General features: G+C 37.3%; 1 protein-coding gene across 17 annotated transcripts in view; it reads right to left on the bottom strand.

The window, feature by feature from the left end:
* Ptprm (protein tyrosine phosphatase receptor type M) overlaps positions 1–24,261 on the bottom strand; it is an 825,349-nt gene that overhangs the window by 525,398 nt on the left and 275,690 nt on the right. For all 17 annotated transcript variants that reach the window (XM_048806549.1, XM_048806555.1, XM_048806560.1 and 14 more), the window contains exon 3: positions 8,666–8,937. In XM_048806549.1, the coding sequence (XP_048662506.1) occupies positions 8,666–8,937 (272 nt within the window). The remainder of the gene's footprint in view (positions 1–8,665; positions 8,938–24,261) is intronic.

Below are 24,261 nucleotides of genomic sequence, written 5' to 3'. Positions count from 1 at the left end.
GACAAAAACTTTGTGTCTAGAGCCTCACAGGAACCTGATTCATATTTTCCACTGAAGCAATAGTTCAGTAGAGCCAGCCCTTCATGTTTCTGTTCGGTATCCACAGATTCAACCAGGTATGGATCAAATGTATTTGGGGGAAAAAAAAAACCAGAAAACAAAAACCAAACTGGGTCTATACTGAACAGGTACAGACTTTTTTTCCTTGCCATTGTTTCCTAAATGATACTATATACTTCCCTAAATGATACCATATAACTATTTATATGGCACTGACATTATATTAGGGGTTACAAATAACCTAGAGATAATTTAAATTTTATAAGAGGATATGCATAGGTTATATGCAAATACTATGCCATTTTACGTAAGGGTCTTGAGCATCCACAGATTTCATATGCAGAGGGATCCTAGAACCAATCCCCTGTGGATACCAATACATAACTCTATGTACTAATTCTGTGCGCTCATTGTTTTGACTATCATACATAACTATAGTAAATACTGAGAATCTATGTTATTAGTGTGGTTTGGTTCACTCCAAATCCCCATTTCTCCTTTTTTTTTTTTTTGTTTTTTGTTTTTGTTTTGTTTTCCTGATGGCTCTCTGATATTATTTGTAGCCACGAGATGTGGAATAGACAATTAATATTCATTCAATCCTTCAACTAATAATATCTCAAGAGAGGAGATTCTGCATCCTATAGCCTTTAGAGACTTTGGGGAAAGTCATTTGCTGTCAGATAGGAAACAACTGGTTAAACCACTGACTAGTGCTCTCCTTTGCTCATGAAATGTTGGCTTGAGAGAGGGCTGACATCAGCCTTCCCTCAGATATGTGCCAAAGGTGGAGGGGGGAGCAGTTTAACACTGCAGACCCCCGATCCTCCCTGCTTCAGTGAAGAGCAAAATTAGCTTTCCATGCTGCACTTTCCCTTGTATGTGTGAGCAAAGAAAAGGGATTTGCTTTCCAATACCAATGCTCACCAAGGAAAATGTGCAAGTGGAAGTCATTTGTCAATTCTCTAGAACACAGGGGATTAAGGGGTATGTGTCTATCCTCACACAGATTACCTGCTAGATCCTTTCCAGTTTTAAGTAAAAAGCAAATGTGGGGCCTACACATTTTTAAAAATGTTATGTTGTTTGTGTTAAAGAAATTAAAAGAAAAATAGAAAGAAATATGGACTATAAAAAAGTTTCTGTGGGGGCTGGGGATGTGGCTCAAGCGATAGCACGCTCCCCGGGCATGCATGCAGCCCGGGTTCGACCCTCAGCAACACATACAAACAAAGATGCTGTGTCTGCCGAAAACTGAAAAATAAATATTAAAAAATTCTCTCACTCTCTCTCTCTCTTTAAAAAAAAAAAAGTTTCTGTAATATTAAAGAGCCAAAGCAAAAACCACAAGATTCCTCGCATTAAGAAATCAGGAACAGGGGCTAGGATTGTGACTCAGTGGTGAAGTGCTTGCCTTGCACATGTGAGGCAATGGGTTCAAACCTCAGCCCCACATAAGATAAATAAATAAAATAAAAGTACTACGTTCATCTACAACTAAAAAAAAAGGTATTTTTAAAAAGCTTTAAAGAAAAAAGAAATCAGGAACAAACACTCAAGTTTCTATTTATATTGATGTTATCAGCCGAAAATATAAAACCCAGTTTTGAAAAGGTAAAGACCCTCAAAGGACAACAAAATTTGTCATGGAGCTAATTACTGATGCTTTATCATGCCTAGTTTTTTCCTTTTTGTGTATGTGTGTACATGTGTGGGCAGGCACCATGATGGGTATAGAAGCCAGGTCTTCACATAAGGTAGGCAAAATCACTACCACTGAGCCACACCTCCAGCCTCCATGCATTCTCTTAAATGATTTTTTGGTTTTGCTACCAATAAGCATGACTTTCCTCATTTGTGTCCCCTTTCCCTTTAGAAAGTGATATTATCATAGCTCATCTACTCCTTCAATAAAACCGAATTCAGAAGAAAATTAAAGTAGAGGAAAAAGTGTAGAAAGTTTAAAGGGACAGTTCTGATAAGCAGGAAGTAGCTGTTCACACAGGTATGAGACTAAACAGAAGGCATACTCATCCTTGATCATCAAATAGTAAGTACAAGCTGAAAATGAAATTTAGAGATGTGGGAAGGTTTTTAAAATGAATAAACAAAACATGGTCTTTGAGGATGAAAAGACTATCACACTTTCCCAGGTGCAGTTCTGAGTCAATAATAAAGTGACAAACTCCTGTGCCCCCAGTGGTTTTTAAAATATAATGCTCATCTTTTCTAAGCACAAAATGCAAAGTTCAGATGCAATTGCTTAGAATCACTTTCACTTTCTTGCTTGAGAGAGTTACTTATCAAATCCCCCTCTTTGTCCTGTAGTAAGCAATGAAATTGTCCTGCACTTAGAATAAAGGCCCTAACAAGGGAATTTATGGAGTTAAGGCATGTGTTGTTTTTCAACTGGGACATATCAGTATTTCCCAAGTGGACATTAGGGGACACTAGCCTCTGCAAAAGCCCAAATCAATGTACAGACTCCAGCTGGGCACCCACCATGTGTCCCTCCTGGATATTCAGACATGCACCTAAGCTCCGAAACTGACTGCAAAACAAGACTGTTCAACTTTGTCTAAATTGACAAATGACTAGTGTCTCTTTCCACTTGGCCAATGAATACCTCCCAATTCCTTAGATTTGAAGAGCACAACTAGAAAACAGTCACTTATTCAGCTCTAAAACGTGATCTCTAAGCAGCAAATGGATGTGGGCCTGCTGCCACTTATTGTGGCCTTACCTGGTTCCTAGTGAAATAAGGGACTGAAGGCAAATACAGCAAAGAAACCAGGCAGCTGTGTGGGGTATAAAAGCTGGAGCTAAATGTGAAGGGATGGGTAAGATCCTGTCATTCCTATTCCCTCAACTCCTCATTTACCAGCAAAACTGTCAGCTGGTAAATGGTAAATCTTGGTTTAGCCTCCCTGCAACAGGCAGACTCCTTTGTGTCCTGGCTGCACAAAGAATTTAGAGCAGGGCCCAGCTGGAATCCATGCCAAATCTTCTCCCAGGACTCTTCAGTAAATCTAAGGAGTTTGTTTTAACAAGGAGGCTCTAGCGAACCAAGACTCGCCCATTTGATGACTTTATCCTCATGTTCCTCATTGCCAGCCCTCTACCTACACGGAGATGCCTGACTAAGGGGTTCCTGGAGCCCTGTATGCATTTTTTTTTTCTTTACAAAGCCACTATTTATATTAAAAGACTCCTGCCTTCTGAGCCTCTAACTAAGCTGGGAATCAGGAGCAGAGAGAGTGACTGCATGGGTGAAATTCAGGAGGCTTCTGTGGGTGCATACATGATTAGAGAGAACCCAGAGCAATCGATGGGTGACTCTTTTTGCTTCAGGGGCACCTGAAACATATGAACACAAGAGAGAGGAGAAGGGGAAGCAGAATCAAAATCGAGAACTATGCTTTTTTATCAGTACAATAAAACAAGAGGGTGAATGTGAAGCAAAAATATTCTTTAAATGACAGGAAATCAATGTGGATATCCAAGGATGTGGGTGCCCGGAGGCAGGTAGGCACTTTCCCACTGCCACTGATCCCCAGAAGGGCTGATCTAAGAAGTAGCTATTAGGACAAACATTAATTAAGGAATTAAATATGTTTTAAGCACCACATACTTGACAATTTATGTTTTAAGAAACAGTAATTAGCTGTATTCATGCAGGTTATCACTGTGCTCTGTACCTGCCGAATACTATTCCACCAGAAAGAGTTAAGAGGTACATAAAATGACTGCAGTGCAAGAAGGCTTTGGTCACAGCCAAGAAATGTTTCAAAGCTCTGTAAGTCTTTAACAATCACATTGAAGGAAAGACTATGAAAACAAGAAATGCCCATGAAGACCTACACTCTTCAACAAAAGAACTTGGAACAGCTGTGTCTGGTTTGATCAAAAACTTTCCCCAACCTAACAACTATAATGCTCAGATTCTGACTAAGATGAAAAAGGACTCCACATTTCATGGTCAATCCTTGAGTGAGATGTGGACATTCCTGACAGAAGCCCAGGAGGTAGATGGAAATGACAAACACAGCTGTCCCCAGATGTGCCCCTACAGCACTGGCTCTTCAGGATATGGCCCAACAGGTACAGGAAGGTAGAATTCCATGAACCCTCATGAAACCTAACTTTGCAATTTTGTAGGACAGCAGTTCTAGAATATTGAAGCGGGGAGGCGGGGGGTGGTACCAGGGATTGAATCCAAGTTTAAACACTGAACCACATCCCCAGCGCTTTTAAAATATTTTATTTAGAGATATGGTCTCCCTGAATTGCTAAGTTACTCCCTAAATTGCTGAGGCTGGCTTTGAACTCGGGATCATCCTGCCTCAGCCTCTGGAGCCTGGCTCTGGACTACTGTTATGGAAAGAACTTGGATTACTTTGATTCACCCTGTGTTTTACAAAACAATTTGTTGGTTCTCGTTTTCACTTACTACCTTCGGACACTCCACTAAACACATTTAGGAGGTGCCTGCGTAGGGAGAAAGCACTCAGCTATTACCTATTTTCCTCTTTCATGTCTCCCACAAATCTTGCCTGTGGCTCAACAAACTGCCATCATTTATTGAAAGGCCAGCATATCACAAACACATTTTTACTTTCATCTTCACACTCTACATGGTCATTATACTTAATCCATAATTAGGAACGGGAGACTCATAAAGTTCAAATCAGTTGTCCAGCCTTGTAAGTCATCAAGACTTATCCAAATCTGTTTCCGTCCATCCAAAGTGTATCTTCTTTTACTACGCTGTGATGCTGCCCTTAACAGTATTATACTGCGGGATGCCTTTAAAACAGTTTGTATATCCGTTTTAACTCATAACAAATCTACTTACTATGGGTTGTGAATAGCTGGTATACAGTGATAGAACACATGTTTAGCATGTCTCAACTGGGTTCAACCTCCAGTCACACAGAGAAACAGACAATTACAAAAAACAAACTCTCACTCCTTACTAGTATGAAAACTAGTACTGTAGAAACAAGTACTACATAAATATATTTTAATATACTAACATTTAAGTGTATGTGAACCTTATATTAAATTTTTGCACTCTCCATAATGTACACTGACGTAATAATGTGGAGGTTGTCAAAGGGAAGCTGACTCCCTGTGCCCAGAGTGGGTTACTCAAGAGGACCGTCTTCAGATACCAAAGTCCTATTATCTTCAGCTTTCAGGACCAGAAAAGCCAATCAGTATCCTAAGAATGCTTTATTTGGATCCTGGTTTTTATGCCCCAAAGAAAATGTTACGCACATGTATGCATACATGCATAATACCCAAAATTATTTTTATATTTTGAAATTAGAAATAAAATAGTCTCAAACCAAATTCACTTCTTGAAGCTAATACAAAACTCCTTATAGAGAAATCTATGTGAAAAATTATACCATAGCCAATAGGTTCTTGTATAACTCACAGTTTAAAAAACATCAGGTGACAAAAGCTATCTCTTTTGTCAGGGTATGCTGACCCCATGGGATGAGGACTGAGTCAGCTGCCCAGGGAAGCTCTTCACCCACCCATACACCTCACCCACAAACCTGACAGTTCATTGTTCTGACTTTTCATCTCAGCCTCTCTAGTTAATCTGACACCTCTGGTTAGGGCTGGATACAGGTTTTAGATGGTGGTTTCCTTTAACTTCATCTCTTTTAATACAGCTTGTCCATCTCATCCCAACTGGAAAACATCGTTCAGGTCTTATATGTCAGTTTGAAGGTCTACGGCTCAGTGTTAAGTTTCCTGCTGACATCTCTCTTGTATCATCTACAATGTGTCATTTGCCTAATAGCTGATGATGTTACTAGGGTAATGACTTGGGTTTGTTTACTTGTGCCCAACAGACAAATGAAAATATGTGGGAATTATTGCTCTCACCATGCCTTTAAAACTTCAAAGGTGGGCACATGATGGAACACTTAGGATTAAATGAACAAGGAGTTTTCCAAAGATCCTCATTCTTTAACAATATTGGCTCAGTAGGGGTGCAAAAAGGGGAAACAAATTCTAGCTCTCAACTGTAGCCAATGTCATAGTAAACCAGTGCATTAAAAGGTTTCTGGAGAACTCATTTAAGAAAGGTTTGTGGTTGAGCATTGCTCAGGCCAGAGCAAGCAAACTGAGGCAAAGAAGGGCAAGGACATACTTTCTGATCTTATCTACCAATGTGTCCCACTGGACTCAATTCAGCAGCTGCCTGAGGTGAGGAACAACCTGTAACCTGTTTCAGAAGGCAGAGAGAACATCCCAGAGTGGTATGAGAAGTTTCCTCCAGATGAACCTTATAATCACACTCAGCCTCTGAGCCTGACCCAACATGGAGAAACCTGCTAAAGACTCACATGGCCAACCCCTCTTGCCCCTGCTTGCTTTTAACCATATGAAGGAAGAAGCTTTGTCCCAGAGACTATCTTTGTTAATTATATTACCAATTGGTTACTAGTACATTTCTTATCAGAGGAAGGTATTCATTAAATAGAATATTTTCATTCTTATGGAAGAAATATGTTTTTCTCTTTTTTGTTGCATGAATAAAAACAGTACATGCACACTGGAGAAATTTATGACAGATGACACAAAGGAAAAGAATCAAACCACAGTTTTTCCTCTAGTTAGGGAGAAATCGTGTTTGTATGTATTGATTTCAGAATATATATTTTTAAAAATATTTTTTTTAGTTATAGATGAACACAATATCTTTTATTTATTTATTTATTTATTTATTTTTTAGAGAGAGAGGATTTTTTAATATTTATTTTTTTAATATTTAGTTTTCGGTGGACATAACATCTTTATTTTATTTTTATGTGGTGCTGAGGATCGAACCCAATGCCTCATGCATGCAAGGCAAGTACTTACCAATAAGCTACAACCCCAGCTCTCAGGATGTATTTTGATCTTTATCACATATTTTTTAAAATTTAAGAGTACAGTTTAATATGTTGCTTTGTACCTGTTTTATCCATTTAAACACAGGCCTAAATACATTACTAAATGCTTTTCCCTAACATTATTATTAGTGTTTGCAAAAATGAATTTTTGTATTGAGAGAGCATATATTAACAAATCCTTTATTATTGAAAATGATACTGTTTCTGTTTTTCATTATTATAAATAAACTGCTATGAATATCCTTGTAGTTAATTATTTTCAATCACTCTTCATTATTTTTTCAGGATAAATTCCTAATGTAGATTCCTAAAATAAGACATATCTAATTTTTTAACACTCTAAAACTTATTGCCAATGTGCACTTAGAAAACATTTTAACAATTTGCTTGTGTAATAACAGAGTTTTCACTATCTCTTCACTTCTACTGAAGAAACATTTAATTGTAATTTAATAAATACCAAAAATTGCTGTAAGTAAAGGGAAACAAAGATAAACTAAGCAAGAAATTTACAGCCCACTTATTCCCATTATCAACCCCCAGGTAAGGATCTGGAATTGATAGATCGATACTGATCAACACCAAATCTGTAGGATGTATTACTGGGTGCATTTCATGCCCATTCTGAAGACAAGGAGCCCTTGAAAAATCTAGTTTCCTGTCTCTAAGTCTAGCCAAGCACCTTAATTGAACATGAGAAATGATCTGAGACGTATGTTCCAGCTGACTCCTGAATGAGCCAAAGGAATTAAGAAAGAGAACAGCAAAATACCACAATCCTCTTCAGGCTGCCTCTTAGCTGGAAATCAATTGTGTATTCTTGATACCAAGCTATTTGTAAAAGATGCCATGGATAAAAGGTAAAAGCACCTCAAATGCCCACTGTCACTTATTTTTTGCCTTTAGTTGCACAGCAGGATGCTCTTGTGTGACAGCATCCCTGACAGAGGGATGTGACCTTAGATCACTGCTCTTAACTGCCCTGGACTTCCTGCCTGCATTACTTTAAAAGGCAATTCACTCAAAGTGGGCAACATGGTTCTCAAAAGAGTCTCCAAGGGCTGGGGTTGTGGCTCAGTGGTAGAATGCTCGCCTAGCACATGTGAGGCACTGGGTTCAATCCTCAGCACCATTTGAAATAAATAAATAAAGGTATTGTGTCATCTACAACTAAAAAAAAAAAAAATCTCCAAAATAACAGAACTTGGCAGCAGCCCTCTGTGACAAGGACTTGGTCTCCACATGGCATTTTGTTCCCACTGCTTCCAGGGGTGGAAGAAGGAACCCGCACTTCACAGGCTGACCCCAACAAGGGCTCACTTCTTCATGACTCATCCACTCCTGAGACCCATTCACAGGAGAGCCATCTTCCTTCAGACTCAAGCACTGTCTCCAGGGGTCAACATGGCTAACTCAAGATAGAAAGTAAACTATCCCTGCACATAGCACTGCTTGCCCTACTGAGGGATATTGCTTTGTTTGTGCATAAACAAATGTGAATTGGATTTTTATTCATTTCAAAAAGTCATAAGACATTTGTCATCAAATAGCACGGGTAATAATTACAGTGGTATTTTAAAAGGAACCCATTATTTATTTTACATTCTAATTATATTAACATAAAAACAATTCATATTCTTAGAAATTAGAGGATGCTTCAAAACACGAAATGAAAAGAAAACACATACCTGATAAAAGTTAGGCCAGAATGTACTAATGGCCAGTTCTGCCCTGTTCCATGTACGTGTTGGGTCTCCAGATATATTCCAGATAGGATTTCCCAAAGCTCCGTTATTGACTTTCACATAGACATTGAGTAACCCAGGAGCAGAATTACTCTTGCTGGATACAAAATAGTGAAAGTCAATGCAGTGGGTATCATTTTCCTTAAGCTGAGGTAAGAGTAGGTGAGCTCTCTGCCCCTCAGGTCTCCCAGATGCATTCACCAGCATGAAAGAGCCTGCAGAAACAAAATCAAGGGAGACTTACAATCTGAAACACTACTTTATGATCACCTCTGAGAATCTATCACCATTTATATGGGTTGGATACTGCAATTCCATGTATCTTACTTAAACTTAAAGCCCCAGTTTCTTTCATACCTTTTTATACACCATGTGCTCTTTCCTACTACCAATGTGTTCTCAAGGTCAGTGAATGGAAAATACTCAGGATTTTACTGCAGTTAGTCTTGTAAATAATAGATATGCATGCAGCATAATGTTGGTAGACTTGCTTTGATCAACCTGGTAGTCACTGACCACATTTATACCAACTAAAATTAAATTTCATACTATTAAAATTCAGGGTCTCAGTCACTCCAACCATTTTATATATTCTATGGCCACCTGTGAATACTTCCTACCAGGTTGGGCACAGCAGCACAGATATAAAAAATCCTCATCTTCTTAGAATTTTCTATGAACAGCACTATTCTATAACTGTACCACCATTAGGTAATTTTAACATCCTGAGATGACTTAGAAAGAGACAACAGGTCAGGTGCAGTGGCACACACCTATAATCACAGCTACTCCAGAGACTGAGGAAAGAAGATCACAAATTAGAGACCCTATCTCACAATTAAAAGGGTTGGGAATGTAGCTCAGTGGTAAAGCATCCCTGAGCTCAATCCCAGTAAAAACCAAAAAGAAAAAGAAAAATTAGTATAGTCTGTGGAATCCTACTTTATTGGCCCTATGATACTCCCTAAGGTCCATGTAATATGATCCTTCTGCAGTTCAACACCACCACCCCTCTGTCACTGCTGTAACAGGTGACTTCTTGACAGTGGGGGCATTTGCCCAACAAGGTGTAGAACTGAACACACTGATGCATAATGGCCACCCCAGAAGGTGACCATTCCCAGAAGTCTCCATAAGCTCATGTACTTTGACACTCACAGCACTAACCTGCCAATGAGTTCTTAACAGTTTCCAGATGGATCTATGCTTTCTATATACCCTGGCACTTGAGCGTTCCCTATATCTTGCTTCATCAGGAATGGTGCTTTTAAAACACGGGCTTTATAAACCATATAAAATGTATAAAAGCAAATTATTGTTTAAAAAAAGAAAATAGATCATAAGTCCTATTTCCTTTTAGCAGTAAGGCAAAATAATAATAGTCTAAGGAGGACCTCTACACTTGGAGCATAAAAATGAAAGAAAAAACAAAAACACCACCCAGGTGTTGATGGACTCCAAATATCTACTGGACAAGCAGGCCACTGTCCCAACTGAATATTATTTTTAAAACTACCTCATTGTGAGTCATAGTGGTCAAGGTGGTGTGTGTAAGTATGTTTGTGTGTATATCTGTGTTAGTGCATACTTCCACATAGCTATACACAATATAACATAACCAGACTAGAAAAAGTGTGTAGAATTTTTGGTTATTCACCTGCAGTGATTTCCCTAATAGCAACACAAGATTACCTTTCCCAGAAAAATTATTATAAGGACCAAAAAAAAGGTGATATTCTTTAGTTATTAATAGGCCTTAAACAAATGTACTAACGCCATTGTTAAGGCTGTATGGCTGTTATCATTGCACTGGGGTGAGCTAGTTTTAATGCCATTTACATGCATAGGTATGGGGTCACAGAGAGATTAGGAAGCACTTTTCCAGATGATTTTAAGGTGAGTTATTGGCAAAACCATGACTTTGAGTCTCTGAGCTTCCAGCCCATTCCTTACCCTACCACACTTCAATAACCTCACGTGCCATTTAAACATACATTTTAAAAAAGAATCTCTTCACAACAGTAAAGGATAATTATAGTAGCTTTTAAAAAATGGGACAATGATTCCAAAATGAACGTCAGGCCCATTAGAACACAGCTCAAAGGGGAAGGGTTATGTATGGAATGTGTATTTCAGTAATAAGGAAGAACTTTGAAAGATATTTAAGAAATGATTAAGAGCCTGTAGTCCTTGCTACACAGGAGGCTGAGGCAGGAAGATTACTGGGGTCTAGGTATTCAAGGTCAGCCTGAGCAACACAGTGACATCCAGGAAAAGGACAGATGGACAAATGGAAGAAAAGAGAAAGAGAATCACTGAAATGGTTTGGCTGTTACAATTTAAAAGAATTTAAAAGAAGGAGAAGAAAATCTTTGAAAAATACAGGGCTGGCTATCCCCATCACAAATCCAAAGCAGGTCTTTGGTGTTTAACATGAGTTAAAGATTATATTTTACTGCTCTAGGTAAAATGTGAGCTGATTTATTGCACAATCTGTCATCTGGGGCTTTGTGATTTGTGAGGTAGTTACCATGTGCATTCCTACTGTTGGGGTTGTGGCACAACAGGACCTTGAGGCCACATCTGAATCATCAAAACGTATAGTACTACCACTCCATCAAGAGTATGCTTCCATCAATTAAACTTTGGCAACCCTAGGAGACAATCGTGGCAAGCTGCATAGGATGGCAAAAATATGCACTGCCCATATTCAGGGAAAGAGGCTTGAATGAAATTCAGGATGGGAAAACTCTGTTCTCATGCTGCCATACGCTCTTCATGAAATTACCTGGATGTCCAAAAGTACTGTTTTCCTAGTTTCACAGCCTGTCTTAAAATGCTTAAGCCACTGTGCTCCATTCTACCACAACATTCCCTTCTAGTCAGATTTTTGAGTTATCCAAAGTAGACAGAGAACTTTATGTTTGAAGTCAAAGTAAAATTCAGGTAAAATCCAAGTTATAATTATAGCAGTCCTTTCTCATCTGCCATTTTTGTTTTCCATGTTTCAGTTACCAGTGGTCAACTATGATCCACAAAATTAATGAAAAGATTTCAAAAATATAAATAATTCAAAAGTTTTAAACTGTGCACCATTCCAAGTAGCTTGATGGAATTTCATGCTGTCTGGCTCATTTCCACCCAGGACATGCAGCATCCACTTGTGCAATGTATACACACTGTACATGCTACTTGCCCATTAGTCATTTAGAGCCATCTAGGTTACCAAAGGGATTACTGAACTATCAAAGTGTTTCTGGGGTTTGGTGCTATCCAAGATGTCAGGTATCCACTGTGGGTCCTTAGAACATGCCCCTGACCTAAAAGGGTAACTATTTAAGTGACCTTAATTTATACAGACATTTCTCCTTTTTTGTCACTGTTTGAGTCGGAATGCAATCTGTTTTACAACAAGGTATGCTTCTGTACTGCAGATTAGCAAACAGGAATGGCTTCCCTAGAACACACAAGTCCCTTGAGTTCATGTGCAATTTTTTGAAAATGTAAAGTCTCTGGGGAATATTTTTCCTCCAATAAAGGGAAATCTTTATCAATCCATGATGGCATTTAAACACTGCTAAGATATTCTGAAGATGTGCTTTCCCTTCCCTTAGACCAAAAGTGACAAGAAAAGTTCCTCAGTGAAGCTGCCCAGGAAACAGGAAGAACAGATAAGGAAACTGAAGCCCCCACTCACTCCCTTCTTCAGTTTGGAAAAAGAGAAAAATTATTAAGGATAAAGAAAAACTTTGGATCATATCTTTAAGTTTGGAAGAATATAGTCTCCATTAGAAGGAAAAGAATTTAAGACCCTCAACAGACAGAAGGAAGGCTCTGCAGACTATAGTTTAGGGTTAAGAACAAGGTCCCTGGGATTCTGCTCAGATGAGCCAGCACTGTAATTAGAGATATCCCTATTTTATTTTTTTTTAATTTCTCTATCTACAAAGCTGCTTAGGTTTTGAGTTATCCACCCCAATTCAGGTTTCCTCCTGTTCTGTAATGTGTGATTCTGTGAAATTAGCGGGAGGTTTTCTAAGTACATATGTGTGGTATTGGTAGAAACACATATTCTCTGTGCGCTGTTCCTCTTCCACTTGTTCTGACCCTCAGGATGCAACACTGTTCTCTATGGTCCTAGCAAAGGTATCATTCTCCCAAATAGTCTGCAAACTAGCCAGTACTGTGATCTCAACACACAGAAGTTTTTAGGGAAAATTCTCCTTTCAGAGCACTTTTCCTTGGGGTTTGCTCCCTGAATGATATTCTTTTTGCTTTGCAGACTCCACTATTAAGGATGAATGTAGACACAGTCCTTAGGACAAAGTTTCCCACAAGACAGAAGTTCAACAAATGCTGATGATCATCATTATGTTGATGTTGGTTCCTCAAACCTTCTAAACACAGGCTTCTCTCCATCATCTGCAATTCTTTGTCATCTATTTCTCTGTTTCTCCCTGTCCACCTCCCAACTCACCTGTTCCTATTCTAGTTCATAGAAGTGGTAGTTTTTAAATTTCCTTTCTTTATAACAGGAATACTAGCATTGCAATATTATAAAACCTTTAGTTTCATCTTGCCCTTGAATTTGGGGGAAAAGGATGATCTTATTGTAGTTTGCAGCTATCAGGACTTAATTCATAGCTTTAAAATACAGAAAGTGACATTTCCACACCCATGAGTGTATCCTGATAGTGCTCGCTGCTATCATCCACTGAGTTTACAAAAGCAAGTGTGAACATTTATGCTTAGCAAAGTCTAGCAGCCCAGACCCTGCAGGAAAGTCACAGTTGTGTAGAAAGGAATTGCAGGAGGGAGGGAGAGGGACTGTTTAATAGTGTGAATTTACTACTCATCTGCTATGAAAGTAAAGTCAACTCACCAACAAATGTTTAAAGAACTAAAGAATTCAAAACATTGATATTCAATTTTAAACCATTAAGTGTGGTTTTTAAACAATATCCCTATATGGCTGAATGTTTAATTTTCATCTTCTACTTCAATGTTTTGACTGCAAGGAGATGCATTTTCAAAGAGTAATTGGGTCTCCCTCTGTAGTTATTTCCTTACCTTAATTTTCTCCCCCTACCAAAAGCACTCCAACCGGGCAAAAAAATAAAAGCAATCATAATTCAAATTAACATTGAAATTCTGTTTGTGTTCAGATAACAAAACACCCTTAAGTCACTAGTACATAAGTAGAGGATATAACATTGCAGGCAAATGAAATGAGCTCCAGTTGATGAAGCCAGCTTCAAAGGAGGCAGTCTTTAGATGCAGACTTCGAAGGTTTTTAAGAATAATTATTTTGGTTCCCCCCGAAGAGGAAAACTCTCTTCTGAGAACATGCAATGCTCGCATTCTCCAATCTTTGGGTGAATTAAATTTAGCTTAATCATATCCATTGGCAAATGCTTTTGATTAGACTATCTTCCATCATTGTTTGTGACAGCAGTAATAACTACATACGATTAGTTATTCCTTTCTACCCCATCATTAAAATTTGCAATGATGTGGTAGAAGCTCTAGATTTGGAAGCTGAGGAAACTGCACGATTTCTCAGCCTATGTTTGAGAACTATGCAAACGAAAGAGGAAGCATTTTCTGTTCTATAGCATGAGTTATTTAATACTTGAGCTGATGGAGAAGCACCATGTTGTAAACTTTAAAGCCATTACAAAATCTACTTTTAAAAGCTTCTTAGTTCTAGCAAAAGCACACTGATCATTGGTCTTTCCTTCCCTTTGGCCATTTTGCCTTCATTTTATCCTTTATGATAATGCCTTTGAATATGTGGATTTAGGATCCAAAAGCTCCATAAAATGTTTACAAGTTCCATCAATGTTAACATACACCTCTAGTAGATGGGGCCATCTGGGCTTCTTCTGACCTATTCAGAAACAACCAGTTATAACAATTTAGTTCAGTAGAGCTGTGCTTCTCAAACCATATATGATGGGGCAGTTTTTTAGACAAATATCCAGGGCATCTCAGAACAGATTTAAGCAAAATGCCACAAACCATGAATTGCTTTTAAAAAAAAATGAAATAAAAACACACAAGACATAAGCCCCAAATTTGTTTTGATTCAGTGAAATGAACAGAAAATTACTCTCAAATTCCTATGAACATTTTCTAAGGATTTGCTGTTCATTTCAGTACTGGTCACAGAGCAAGAACAAACAATGCATGGGCCAGATTTGACCTGCACACAGCAGCATAGCATTGGCTTCTATCAGAGCAAAACAGTAAGCAGAGAGAACTCTGGTACCCACATACATTGTCCCTCTTAGCTCCCTGGGATTGGCTTGAGTATGCTCCACACATACTAAAATTCTGGATGCTCAAGTCCCTTATACAGAATGGCATAGTATTTGCATATAACCTAAGCCCACACTCCTGTATACTTTACAGCATGTCTAGATTACTTAAAATACCTAATGCAATGCAAATGTAAATAGCCATTATCCTGTAGGGTTCAGGCATAGTGACAAGAAAAAAATGTCTGAATATGCTTAGTACAGGTGTTATGTTTTTCAAATATTTTCAAATACCTTGATTCTCTGGATATGGAGTGGTCTACAGAGGGCCAACTATATACATTTTTCTTCAACGGTAGATGAGTGAAATTTAAAGCGAAAATGGGGGAGGGGATCTGCAGTTTCTTAACACAAAGGTAATTAAAAGAAAAACCCTTTGAATATGAAAGAAAGTTATACAAGAAAAGTAGGAGGCTGTCAGGAAATCAAGTGAACAAAAGACAAGACAGATATGATCATGGTGACTGAAAAGGTCTCATTAGACTCTGTGAACAGAAAAGAACTGGCTTCAAGGCCAGGAGGAGATGCAGAGCTTGCAGCAGGCCACAGCCTAAGGAACTGCCACATATATCAGCAGAGCTGGAAGCCATGCACAGTGGTGTGCACCTGGAGTCCAAGCTACCGGGAGGCTTACGCAGGAAGAAGATTGGAGCCCAGGAGTTCTAGGATAGCCTGGGCACACAGTGAGGACACCTCAAAAAAAATATTTAAGAGAAGAAATGTGCTACCTAGTGCCTAGAACAAGTGTCCTATATATTTGGCCTCAATAAATCTTCACTACAATTGAAGACGGAAAGGCACAGAGTAAATTTAGCAAAGGGGTCCAGAGAAGTATTTAATAACAGAGCCAGGGGAATTCAAAGCTTTTCCCTTCAAGTTCCAAAGGCAATGCTTTAAACCCAATATTTTCTCAAATATTTTGACTGCAACTCGTAGTACAAAATGTATTGTACATAGTGACCCAGTGTGTGAGTGGAATATCATGTTTCTATATGTAGTTATGCCCACACACATGCAAACACAAAACTTACAGCAAAACAGGTGTCACTGTTTCTGACCAGGTGTGTTTGTGCACTACACTCACATTTTCTATTCTCCTCTATTTCATTTTTCAAGATAAATAAATAAATTGATGCTAGCTATAACCCATAATTGACTTCACACTCCATGAATGTTTTACAACTGACTGCAATTCCTCCCCAACAACAAAACCAAAGAGAAATACACTGTGCTCTGCTTCCTCAGAAAGAAAGCTTTTTATTATTTGTCCTTTAAAATTTGATCCCATCCCCCAAGAGTCAAACTGCCAAGTTGTATTCCTCCTCCCACTCCGTCTGCCAGAGCTGGCAAGGCTCCAAAGAACATGTCTCCTCGGATGAGAGACTTCATGAAACTAGGAAACTAACTCAGGGAATAAAGCTCAAAGGGAGCAAAGCCTCTGTGGGGAGTGCCACCATCGCTTTACAAACACTTATTAACACCCATGCCAGCAGCTGAAGCCGTCTCCACAGCCATAGTGATGTCCTGCAGACCAGATGTCATGCATCCTTCTTAAGCTATTGCTGCTTCTGTGCCCTTTTCAAAAATTCACCCTCCTGCAAACATGAAATACTTATTCACAGACACTAGGAAATAAAATGTGAAGAAAAACAATTCTTTCTTCTCCCAAATGATATGTCTCCTTTTCAACTTGCCCTCTCTTCTTGCCACATTCCTGATATGGTGGTGAAACTACAGTAAGACAGCAAACAGAAGCCCATGGAAAATTCTAACCCACTGCACGACATTCTCACACCTAAAGAGTCCAGTTTGTACACTCACTGGGAAAAGATCTGACAGATACATCCTGACAGGGAGATGCTTATAAGTCATGCCGGTTAATACACAGTATTCTACTCTCCTTGAGGGAATTCCACAGCAATCTATGTACTTAGTATGTTTGGATCTGAAATCACTCCAGAAGGCCCATGATTTAATGGCTTGGTCCCCAGCTTGGGGATATTTAGAAGTATGAAAACTTGAGGTAGAACCTAGAAAGAGGTACTTAGGTCTTTGGGGCAATGGTCACAAAGGAGACGTGAGAATGAGTCTCTTATTCTCTTTTTCTTTGGGCAATGGGGCAAGAAGTTCAGCGTAGTCACATGCTCCCCACCATGATGTACCTAAGGCAATTGGGCCAACAGATTATGGACAGAAACATCCAAAACTGTGAGTCAGCTGTACGTGGTAGCACACCCCTGTAATCCTAGCAACTCAGGAGGCTGAGGTAGAAGGATTGCAAGATGAAAGCCAGCTTCAGCAACATAGCAAGACCCTGTCTACCAAGAAAAAAAAAAAGTACTGTGGAAAGTAGCTCAGTGACAAAGAGCCACTGGATTTCAATCCCCAGTATACCAAATAAATAAATAAATCTGTCATCTTTATAAGTTGATTGTCTCAGGTATTTATCATAGTAATTGAAAGCTGACTAGCACAGTATTCTCAAATAAATAGCATGGCTTATATACCTCAAATGTACATGCAACACTTGCTAAAAGACATTTATATTAAATACCCAAAACATATTCAATTGTCAGATTCACAGCACAACTGAATGCCTATTTATTATTATTCATAAAAGTACGGAGCTGACAGAAATATCTTTCCCCTTACCCAATCACTTTTAACTATGACAGGATTCATCTAAGCACCCAGTTTGTACTAGGCATTTTTTTTTTAATTTTTTATTGTTGGTTGTTCAAAACATTACAAATTTCTTGACATATCGTTTTGAGAATTATAAACAAAACTTGAGCCTATTCCTCCAGCAAGGACTTCACAGCTTAGTTATAAACCTTTAAATGTTTTCTATTCAACACCAAGAAAATTTTAAAAATCACAGAATTAACAAATCATATGCACCAAAGTTGCTGAAATTTACATATAAACATGATAAAGTAGCTATAAAATTTGTGGATTCAGGGTTGTCAACTGATCTTTGAAAGGAGTTTTGAGACAGAGTTATCTGAAGAGACAAAGAAGCTTCTAAGGAGCCTCATGGGAAAGGGAAGAACCCCTGAGAATTCCATTTAGAGAAGTACTATGCTCTCCTTTTATAAGAGAAGCAAAGCTTTAATGAGAACTAAATTGTATTATAGTGTGTCATTCAAACAAATGGCTTCAGTAACTTAGCTGGAAAATACTAGGTGTGTGCTTTATGATTTATAAGTAAAAAAACAAACAGAGTAAAGCAAACACAACCTTTTAACTATCTGATGACGCTAATGACTATATCTTAGGAAATGAGCCACAAGTACAACAATCCAAGAGTGACAGGTAGGCTATTTAAAATGTTCTTAAGAGACTGCTTAATTTCCCATACTTCACGCTTTTTATTGATTGACATCTTTACAAATGAGTTCGTTTTTGTTCTAAATCTCAGAATGACACAAGCCATCACAATATAAGCTTCCACTTATTTCTTCCCCAAATTACTGTTGATTCAGAGATCATTTTTCCCCACATGTATATCTAGCAATAATCTACCAGCTAAACTATGACTTGCTTTAAGAAGAAATTATGCAGAGAGCTTCTATAGAAAATGCAAACCAAACTTAAATATTTTAAAAGTACATCATCTTTGACATTCTCAGCCTAATAAATGCCTGCTAGTGGTATTCAAAAGGAGTTAAATCTTCCTTTGTCACATAAAACAGTTCTCCAAAGGACTCTAAGGGTTCTATCAACATCCCTGATTGAAAGCTCCCCATATTCCTGAACAGGAAACCAAAGGACATTTCATTAGCTCAGCTGAGGTCAGAATGCAGGGACTTCAACTACTTGATCAGATGATGGAAAAAAGAAATTGTCTAAACTTAACAAGGTTAGTCAGCAGAGGAAATCAACCTGATCTCCACAGGAAACTGAAGGTACAAAATCAAATGGATGTTACCCAAACCATCTGGAACTTAAGGAATTTGTTAGATTAATTAATTGAAAGGTATATATGTATGAAAATTTCTCAATAAAATTCATTATTTCATATAACTAATTTGTGCTAATAATTATAATAAAAAGACACCAATAAATAATTAGCAAATTATATGAAAGAGCAATTTGTATTAGCAGAAATACAATTAGTGCTGAGATGCCTGGTAAAATATTTCTTTTCACCATTAAGCCAAGATATTTAAATTAAACAAATGCCTGATAAAATTTTCATCTGAATACATTTTTAAACATGTAAAAATTTCAATATCAATGCTTGTGAGGTTCTGGTATAGCTCCTTCTTCCAAGAAGGAAGGTCAAATAAAATGTAATTTAATGCAGCATTCTAAAAGTACAGTCCACAATGACAAAACTCACCTACAAAACTTAACAGCTCTGTGATGTTATGAAAATCACTCTCAACCTGAGTCAACTCCTCTATAAAATCAGAAAAGAGCAGTGCACACTTGGAAAGACATCAAGTAAGGCAAGCAAAATATCCATCACCATGGTGCACAAGACTGGGAAGGGTCCCTGAGTTTGGTGATAAAAACTGGACTCTGTAGCTAAATCATCTGTATTTGGACCTTGACTCAGTCATTCACCATGTTCCCTAGAAGTTAACTAGCTTCTCTATGTCTCCTTTTCCTATACATGACATGGGGAAAAGATTGTACCCATTTCAAAGAGGGTGTTTAGTAAATCAAATGAGATAATTTCTGAAAAATGTTTCTTAAAAACAGTGCCTGGAACAAAGCAGAGATATACCAAACTTTGGCCTTGGTCCTGGATTTTATTCAAATGTATGTGAATTTTGCCGAGGAAGATGGCATAGCTGAATGTCTATTTAAAGGTAATAGCTGGCATCCTTGAACTTACAGGTATCAATGATCATGTGATTATATTAGTTACTGTCATCCATATTTATTCAGTCTAGCAAAGTCAGAAATACAAACCAGGTATGCTAGTTGGACTTACCTTTAATAGCTAAATATTATTTTTCAAGTATAATCACTCTAAATATAAACTTGGAGTGAATAAAATCTAATGTGATTTAAATGATGAAATATTACCAACTCTGTTGGCTTTTAAATGTATTTTTATTACAATAGTCAAATGTTATAATAATTAATGGTGATTGTGACATTTTTAGTTTTTTTTAAAGAACTATTTATTAATAACTTTCAAACGGTGCAATAGGTTAATAGTGAATACATTAACTATTAATAAAAAGAGCAATAATAGCTAAAAATTATACGAATTTTTGATACCTGAAAAGCATTCTTCTAAGCATTTTATATATATGAGCTTTTTTAATCCTTACAGATTTGAACTCTTAAGAAATAGAGAGTTAAGTCACTTGATCAAGATCGTTCATGTAATAAGGGGTACAGCTGGAATATGAACCTTGGGAGACTGTCTACACTAAAGTCTGTTCTCTGAAGCATGATACTGTCTGCTCTCAGATTAAGATCAAGAGCAACACTAGTTAAACAAGTTTGGGAAGAACACCAGATCCTCTTGAGTAAATTCATAAACAAAGCATATTTAGGATAAATGAACCTAAGGTAACTAAGAAAGGAAAACACATGAGCATGCTCCCTACCATGAGAGTTTGGAGGATAGGAAATCTTTTGGGGTGGAGATGAGTCTCCCCAGCCAGGACCCTACTGACCTGACAGCTAGCTGCCAGTACATGAGTGAACCCAGTCAAGATTAGTCATGTGGCCCCCAGCCCCAACAGCTGATGGCTAGAATTGTCAAGTATGGGGGTTGTTATAAAATGCCAAGCTGGGGATAGATCTAGATTGTAAGTTTATGAGGTTCACAGAACCACATGCTCTTCCCACGTGTATTATGAAACTTTTAACAAAGTTTTAAATGATAATAAAATAGTTTTTATAAAAAGCTAACATCTGAATTGTGGATCACATAATATCACTGAAAGTACATTATAGGAAATTAAAAAGTCTTCTCTACATCATTCAATTGGATGTGTAATTCAAAAACAAGCAAATATTTGGGAATTTCATTTGATATAAGTTGATGTTTTTAAAATCACTTCATAAGTTCATGTTTTTAAAATCACTTCATAGTGAGTTTCTATCTATACATACTATATGAATCACACACACACACATGCTCACTCACATGCCTGCACACACTCTATATACTTACAAAAAAAAAACACAGGAGAAATTTTAAAAAGGAAGAGGGAGAGAGAAAGAATGAATCGTGAAAATAAATTTACTGAAAAAAAAGTAATTATGTTAAACCTTGCAGTATTTTTGGCAAGAATGGTGCACATTCATTAGTACCTACAGTATCCTGGGATATACCATAACATATTTGATCATTTATGCATTGTTAGATATTTTACTTATTCGTGAGGAAATTCTCAATGAAGCTTTTGGTTTCCTCTTTCTCCTAATGTTTTCAACCTGTAGACGGTATAGGTTAATTAAAATGGTTTAATTAACTGTTTCTTGATTTTTATCCATCTTGATGTATGACACAGAAACACATTTAGGTATAAATAGTCAAATGTTATAATAATTAATGGTGATGGTGACATTTCTTTCCCTTTACCTAAGCTTGGTCGGAAGGAAAGTTTACCTTCAACTTTCCTGAGTTTCACTCGATTTTAGGATTTTCCCCCCTCAGAACTCAGGATAATTTCTTACATTTCTAATCAAAGCTAAGGTTTTAAAATTCATTTTTCACAGAGTCCTAAAGAATTGGGTTTTTCACCCTGTCTCTAGAATATTTTATTTTATTTTAGGTAAATTTCACATAGCATACATTTTAACCACTTTAAATATTCACTTTTATTACTTTTCCTTCAAAGTGTGCTCACTTGATGATGAACTGATCCACTTACAAGGGAAATAACTATGCTTGGAAAATTCTGTATACTAGCTCTATTACTACAGCAAATAACTAGATAGCCAAATATTAGACATCTTTGAAAATTGTTTTCTATTCACAAATAGGTCCAATTCATTCTTTTCCTGTGTTTAACTGTTTCCTTCATTTAAAAAAATATCAAAATGCCATTTGCTATTGTAAAATATCAAACAATAAAATATTTCAAAGAAAAACAGCCACTTCTTGTCACTCAAAGGCCTACAATCTTATTCCACCCAAGGCAGTAGTAGTCTCTTCCTTGAAAACCCTTCCCTATATTTATAAACCTACAGTCACATAGAGGAAGTCTATGTTATAATAATTAATGGTGATGGTAACATTTCTATCCCTTTACATAGTTGGAAGGAAAGTTTACCTCCTTTTTTTAAGCCTTTTCTTATTTTTTTTTATATCTTTGTTTTATTTATTTATTTTTTATGTGGTGCTGAGGATCAAATCCAGTACTTCATATATGTGAGGCAAGCACTCAACCACTGAGCTTACAACCCCAGTCCAAGCCTTTTCCTATTTTTTAAAAATAATAATAAGTTGGTACATTCCTCTGCAGCTTGTTTTGTCCCTTTAACAATAATATATCATGGAAAACTCCTCAAGCCAACATGGACACACAAATTTAATTGGACATTTTTAATACCTCTACTACAAAGTATACTTCAATAAATATCCATATGAACATACTGATGTTTTTATTTCTATACTATAGAGTCCTATAAGTCAGGTTTCTGGTGGCTCACGCACACACGTTTTTTAAATTTTTTTTAATTTTTGATGGTACCATGGATTAAACCCAGGGACGCTTAACTACTGAGCCACATCCCCAGTCATTTTTTTATGTTTAATTTTGAGATAGGGTCTCCTAAGTTGTTTAGAGCCTCACTGCTTCACTAAATTGCTGAAGCTGGCTTTGAACTGTGTTCCTCCTACCTCAACCTCCCAAGCAACTGGGATTATAGGAATGCTTCACAATGCCCATAAATTATATGTAATCTTAATTTTATGATGTTTTTATTTGATTGTTTATTATTTGATAAACAATTGCTCCAGACATAAAAATATCAATTTCTTGCTTATTAATGACACAATCAGTGGTTTATTACACAATGTTCCCAATACTTCAGAGAACAGAAAGAGCCCAGGGGGCAGGGTCTGAGCCCAAAAGCAGCTGTCTGCTGGCTTTCTCTATTCTGAGAAAGCATCTTGACTCTCATTGTCAATATAGTTGATGCTGTTGTTGGGTAGCATTGATTCAGGCTTCACTATGAACCATTCGCTCTAAGAAGCACTTTACATCTATTCTTTCATTCATTCCTTTCAATAACCCATTCAGAGGAGCATTATTATCATTTTATATTCAAAAGGATTGAAAAAAATATTCCCCAAGGTCAAACAGAAAACCAGGATTTCAATGTAGTTGGTGTGCTTCTAGGGCTGATGTTTTAACCCAACATATATAATCAAGATTTCATAGTGCATTTCAGAGTCAGATAAACAAATATTTGTGGCATATGTTTTCTGGAGAAAATGGAAAATGGAAAAACAAAACAATGCACTAGAAACGATTAGGGTCATCTTCAGTTTTTGAATTAGAACACCCAGAGTAAAACTAGTGGATTCTCAGATCACATGGGCTATTCTTTTATTTAAAAAAAAAAAAATTAAACCTACTATGTTTACAATGACAGTATGAAGCCAAAATTTGTTCTATTCTCTCTCAAGTAAACAAAAAGATTAATGACAGAATGCAAGATAAAAAGATGAGAATAAAATCTATTTCTTTAAAAACTACCAAGGTTCACTAAAAAACATAAATTTAATATAAGACATTTAATACAGTAAACAATTAAATTGTTCCTGGGTCTCTTCAGAAGCCCAGAGGATACTGTTCATTCTTGTTGTTTCCTAAAGCAATAAAATGATACCATAACAATCATATGGCTTTAGTTAAAAATGTACTTAAGGTCGAATTATTCAAAACAGATGTCCAATTCCCTTGGCTTACACAACCCTGGTGAAGACAAACATTATCTTAGTAAGTGCTAAAAAAGTGTAAGGATCCGAATTTATTTGTGATGAGTCACAGAAGCATTAGATGCCAAGCACACTCCACCTTCTACCTTACAAGAGTCCTCCACTCACAGGTTTGTCAAGAGTCAGGAGGAGGCTGGACATGGTGGTGCGTGTCTGCAATCCCAGAGACTTGGGAGGCTGAGGCAGGCAGATTGCAAATTCAAAGCTAGCCTCAGCAATTTGGTGAGACCCTAAACAACTTAGTGAGAACCTGTCTCAAAATTAAAAAAAAAAAAAAGGGGGGGGGGGGAAGGGGG

This window comes from Marmota marmota, unplaced genomic scaffold (assembly GCF_001458135.2).
Source record: "Marmota marmota marmota unplaced genomic scaffold, marMar, whole genome shotgun sequence".
NCBI classification, from domain to species: Eukaryota; Metazoa; Chordata; class Mammalia; order Rodentia; family Sciuridae; genus Marmota; species Marmota marmota.
The sequence above is the reverse complement of the archived record's forward strand: the minus strand, read 5'-3'. Positions and strand labels throughout refer to the sequence as shown.